This window comes from Mus musculus, chromosome 11 (assembly GCF_000001635.26).
Source record: "Mus musculus strain C57BL/6J chromosome 11, GRCm38.p6 C57BL/6J".
Lineage (NCBI taxonomy): Eukaryota > Metazoa > Chordata > Mammalia > Rodentia > Muridae > Mus > Mus musculus.
In genome coordinates this window covers 51,279,221-51,285,220 of record NC_000077.6, presented here as the reverse complement: position 1 = coordinate 51,285,220, position 6,000 = coordinate 51,279,221, and the positions used below count along the sequence as shown (strand labels likewise).

The 6,000-nt window shown below is 38.8% G+C and overlaps 1 protein-coding gene across 16 annotated transcripts in view; it reads right to left on the bottom strand.

Moving 5' to 3' along the window:
• Positions 1-3,450: 3,450 nt before the first annotated feature.
• Positions 3,451-6,000, bottom strand: part of Clk4 (CDC like kinase 4) — an 18,657-nt gene continuing 16,107 nt past the window's right edge. For 9 of the 16 annotated variants that reach the window (NM_001362538.1, NM_001362536.1, NM_001362535.1 and 6 more), the window contains 3 exons: positions 4,784-4,863; positions 4,022-4,112; positions 3,451-3,944 (listed from right to left, as the gene is read on the bottom strand). In NM_001362538.1, the coding sequence (NP_001349467.1) occupies positions 3,804-3,944; positions 4,022-4,112; positions 4,784-4,863 (312 nt within the window). In that variant the 3' untranslated portion in view covers positions 3,451-3,803. The remainder of the gene's footprint in view (positions 3,945-4,021; positions 4,113-4,783; positions 4,864-6,000) is intronic. The other 7 variants (XM_006532112.4, XM_006532114.4, XM_030245511.1 and 4 more) reach the window with 1 other exon arrangement.

Here is a 6,000-nt window from a genome sequence, read left to right as displayed (position 1 = left end):
TGATTTTTCCCCCCTCTAAATTTGCTAAAAACTACAATGGATTCAAAGAACTTCAAAAACTAGGACATAGGAATCATGAAGACAACCACACAAGGCACATCAAGAGTTGCTTGAGATGAGTGGGAAAGAGAAACCAACTTAAAAGTCATTAGAATAAATGAACATATACAAAGTAACAAAATAGGTTTCCTGGCCACAGTACAATAATCCACAGGGCAGAGAACCTTCATTTTCCATCCACCAGAGCTCCAGAGCAGCCAGGATTGGGCTGACAACAATGTTGATGACACATACTGAAGGGACTCTGGCCAGCTTGAGCATGGCACAAATGGCTCTGGCAGGCCTTGCTTGCCCTTCTCTTCTGTCCCCTCTGACTTGCTAAAAACCATTAAATTCCTAAAGCTGGCCACCCTTACGTCCTCCTCCTTGGGCTGACTATCAAGATTCAGCTAACAAAGTAGTGAAGTCCTGCAATCAAAAGTCCCCTTTGGATAAGTATCATGCACAATTAGAATTAAACACCTCATCCTTACATTGAACCTTTGTAAACTGCCATTTTCTTATGTGCCACATCTGTCTCCTCTCTGTCCAGAGGTAGTCCTTTGTCCCTGGGGGACAAGTAGCCCTCCTACTTCTCCTTTGTTCCCTCCCTGTTCTCCCTCATCCTCTATTTCCTGTCTTTGTCTCTTATCCCTGCCCTCTGTCCCTCTGGGGAAAATAAACCTTTGTGCTAAGAACTTGGCCTTTCTTAACCCATACCTGTTTATCCAAGTACTCAGGGTGCTGTGGCAGGAAGAACATGAGGCGAAGGCTTCAAGGTCAGTCTGGGTTAATCAAACTATCTTATGAGGGGAGGGGATGTGGAAAACTCTCAGAAACACAAAAGCTAAAAGAATTCATTGTCATTACAGCCACAGTAAAGAGAAATGTTAATGCAAGGATAACTTGGGGCAGAAATGAAGCCACACTAGAAAAATATGAACTCTAAGTCTCTGTATGAATGTAAGACTTCTTGCTGGGTTGGTGGTAATGCTGGCCTGTGACACCACACTTGGGAGGTGGGTCAGGAAGGATCAGGAGTTCAAAGCTAAGTATGGTTATACAGCAAGTTCGAGGCCAACCTGGGCTATATGTTATCCTGTCTCCAAAACAAAAACTTAAATATTTCTTACTAAAATCTAGACATTTGCTTTGGCCCCATGATCAGTGATCGAGGAAGGAGAATCACCCTGAGGATGTTGAGGTAGCCTGAACTATAAAGTTAAGACCTCGTCTCAAAACTCTCACAAAAACATGGTTCGATGGCTTAAAAATAGTGACATGCAGCAGGACTTTATATGGCTATGGAGGATGCTCATTCTGAACTGTCATGAACAGTCACTTAGTTACCATAGTTACAGCAACACATCACCCGGGGTGGGTATCAAAGCAGTCATGAAAACAGCCAAGAATAAGTTAAAAGACATATAATGGCTCCTTACCTAGAAAACAAAACAGGGAGGGTAAAGGCCAGTGAGATGTCAACCTGTCATCCTGGCTGGGTTTTATATATATAGATCTATATACATCAATCCCAGTATAAGTTTTGAGATAAGCTTAGACTATGTACCAAAACAACCTCCCAGCCCCCCCCTTTTTTTTTTGCAAACTTTTAATTATATTTACTTTTGTGGAAGTATGGGTATATCAAGACATGAATGAAAACTCACTTGTCCAACTTGGCAGCAAATGCTTTTAACCACTGGGCCATCTTGCCAGCCCACAACAATGTGTTTGATAGGATAGTGGTATTATACAAATATATTTAAATTTATTTAAAAAAGAATTATGGATGAAATTATAGGTAGCTAGCATGTGTATTTAAACAGTAGTCTGATTTAAAAATCTTCCAAGTATTTTGAAGCTGGGCTATATATATTTAGGGAAACTCATTCTATTCTTGCATTAAAAACATTTTTCTTTAGGTTAAAAAAAAATCTCTAATATAAACAAGCCTCTCAATAACATTTAATAATATTTTTGTCAGAAAACTTTCAGCATCACATTTCTCCTTAAAAAATGTGTATATAATTTTATATATATGTATATATATACATACACACACATACACACATATGTATGTGTGTGTGTGTAAAAATATAGGGAAGGGAATGTAGAGAAAATGGAAGAAAAAGAAGGGAGTGGAGAGAAATATATGAAATATTCAAATTAAGTAGTTTTTAAAATTACCTTCATTACAAATGAACCATATTCCCATATTTTCCAATCTAAGCCCCTTTCCTTTTAGTGCTGAAGCTGAAAACATTGTAAAAAGCAGTGAACTTTCCAGAAAATGAGTGCACCAATGCCAGAAGAAAGGCAGTTAAGGGCAGGCAGCTGAGAGCTCAAAGGGGGGGGGGTGTGTTTAGTAAAGGATATTTCCTGAATGTCCCCACAAGTACCACCTGGACTACTCATCCCTAAAGTGTGAATTAGAACACAAGCTAGACATCTTAAAAGAATGTTAATTTTTACAAGAGAAAATTATTATGTGTATGTGTTGGTATGCGCACATTAGTGTAGCTGCCCAATGTCAGAAGAGAGCATTGGAGGTGTTTGTACCTTGTCCAACACAGTGCCAGGAAGAACACCTGTGGTCCTAAGAACAGAACATGCTCTTAACTGCTGAGCCATCTCTCGAGCCCTGGAAAGCACCCATCAACTTTTTAGAAACATGATTTTTCTTTCCTTTTACATCAAGATCAGCCTATGACAAGTTTCTGATGATGGACTCAGAAGCTCATGCCGGGGGCAGACAGGTTTTGGGAAGCACAGGAGCTGGACTGAAGACTGAGGTGCAAAATCAAAAACATACACATTGTGTGGAAATGTCAGTTTCAGGACTAACCTTAAACAGCGCCTTCAGAAATGTTCTCACACCCCAATTGTCCTGAAGGTGGCATATGCTGACATGTGAACTGCATGAGACATCTAGATATTCTTTATGTAGAACTCTTAGGACATGCAGCTATATATATATAGTCTTCAGGAAGTTCCTAGCCTTGCTATACTGGGAAAACTGCCTCTAAGACAGCAAGAGGAAAGCCTGGCTTTACTACTTGTTACGCAGAAGAAAGCTCCACATAATTTGTGGTTTGAAATATAGACAGATACAGCTCAAATCTGTGTGTAATATAAAATTAAGATTTTTGCCTGATTAAACTCTGTCATGGACTAATGGGATGTCTTTTCACGAGGGCCCATGGATATCACCCAAAAGAACAGAAAACTTAAAATTTAATGAAACTTTACCAAGCTAATTTTTTTGAGTTTTGGGTTTTAAAATCTGCCCACCCAGAATGCTGGCTGTTCAATTATCAATTACAAAAAAAATCCAAAAACAAAAAACCCAAACCCACCTTTGTCATGAAAAGTTCTACATCTAAGGTGTATAAAGAATACTCAATCACAAAGTGGTCAAGATTTCCTTTTACTTGAGGAAAAAAAAAAATCACTTCAGAGTCAACCTTCATGTACAAAAGATGGGACCAATCACGTTTATCACTGGACACAAAGGGCATTCTAAAAGCCTTTAAAGTGGCAATTAACATCAAAAGGAAAATTCATTGTAACTCTTGTATTGCATTCATTATCAACACCATACTTAACAAGGTAGTTATGCTATTGATACAAAACATACAGTATTTACACTTAACTGTACAAAATAATTTAATGTTTACAAAAATATTAGAAGGTTTAGTTGACTGACACAGTCTGGAAGTAACTGCTCCTAGAGAAGTACACAGAAGACCCCTGACTCCCACTCATTTCCTTTTTAATAAGTCAAAGAAAGGGTGCTGCAATGCTTCATCCAAGGTGATCCTTCTCGCTGGGTCATACTCCAACATTCTTCGAACCAGGTCAAACAGCTTCTCATGCTCTTCGTCATGACACAGCATAAATTCCTAGAGGTGAGGGATGGCCTTGTTAAATGAAGACATGGCTGAAGATGTTACTTAATCATTTATCTTTTTTTCTTTACCTTTAACGGCTTGCAGCGTCTCCTAACATATCTCCCAGCTGAACTATGCTCGTCCCAATCTAGCTGGTTATGGTGGAAATACTTGCGTTTCCTACAAGAGAAAAAAAAAGTTGAAATTAATAAAAATAACTAAAGTTCTACATCATTACTTTGTCCCCAAACCCTGGTGGAGACAAGACAGAAACAAATCTTTCACAAAATGCAGACATTTAGTATGAAATTTAAAAAATATCAGCAGCAAAATACATGACGCTTTACATAGTATCTTCTTTTTTTCTTCTACTCTGGTGAACTTTAGTTATTTCAACTATGTTATTCGCAAATAAGAAATGCTCACTTTAAAAGGGATGACTCCTGGCTGTGAATTCTATCTCACTAAATCTGGAATGGGGAAGGAATCTTTAACAGCTTCCCAGATGAGTTAGGAAACACTACAGTACTCCGTTCAAGGGCACAGAGCTGGCTTACAACAGGAAATTTAAACAAGACTGACAGACTCTAGTAAGAATGGGCTCTCATATGTATTGGTTTTTACCAACTTAGAGAAACATTTGCATAAAAGTTAACCTGAGTATTAAAATAAAGCCCCCTTCTCCACAAGAGCACAAATTAAAATACTGAATTATTTTTTGAAAGTGACCTTTAATAGCTACAAGTTATCACTTGTACAGAATTTCTTTTTTCTTCAAACTCTGTAGTCCTTAGAATAAGCACTATGCTATTACAGTCTAAGCAAAGGCCCTGCATGCATCTGAGGCCCACCTTGTCTTCTGGATCATATGTGCTGGGATGGGTCCTAAGATCCGCTCCATCATTGCCAGGTGCTCTTTACTATCGTGGGTCTAAAAAACATTCAGGAAAAAGGAATTTAGCATTCTTTACCTTCCTTACATGCACATAAAAAATAAAATAAAATATGGGCTGATATAAAAAGACTAGACTAAGGATAGAGATGGCTCAATGGGTAAAAGGCCCTTGCTGCAAAGATCAGCAATCTAATCTGGGACTCCATGGTGAAAGAACCAATTTCTACAAGTTGTCTTCCACATGTGTGCACCCACCCCCAATAAATAAACACCATTAATAACAACAAAAAGACCAGACTAGCCAGCTACACAATTTACATAATAAATTCCTCAAAGATGAACGACATTGAAAGAGCTGTTTTGTCTGGTGCAAACACTATACAGTCTAAGATAAACTAGGGAGGTCTATATGGTAATCAACATGAGAAGTATCTAACATAAAATAAAACAATTTCTATTTCATGAACTATTTATTTAACTAGATCTCTAACTTACTAACATTAATCCCAGGTGTACTGGCTAGTTTTGTGTCAACTTGACACAGCTGGAGTTATCACAGAGAAAGGAGCTTCAGTTGAGGAAATGCCTCCATGAGATCCAACTGTAAGGCATTTTCTCCATTAGTGATCAAGGGGGAAAGGCCCCTTGTGGGTGGGACCATCTCTGGGCTGGTAGTCTTGGGTTTTATAAGAGAGCAGGCTGAGCAAGCCAGGGGAGGCAAGCCAGTAAAGAACATCCCTCCATGGCCTCTGCATCAGCTCCTGCTTCCTGACCTGCTTGAGTTCCAGTCCTGACTTCCTTTGGTGATGAACAGCAGTATGGAAGTGTAAGCCAAATAAATCCTTTCCTCCCCATCTTGCTTCTTGGTCATGCTTTTGTGCAGGAATAGAAACCCTGACTAAGACACCAGGTAATATAGCCAGCCCAACAATTCCCACCACAGTTCTGAGCTTTGTTTAGAAATATGACTTTAAGGAGATTAAGACACATAGCTCACAAATAAGTAAAGCTGACAACACACCCAAGTCAAGGACCTTACTCTTTTTTTTCTTTTTAAATTTGTTTCTCTTTTTAGGTCTATTTATTTATTATATATAAGTACACTGTAGCTGTCTTCAGGCACACAAGAAGAGGGCATCAGATCTCATTACAGACGGCTGTGAGCCACCAGTG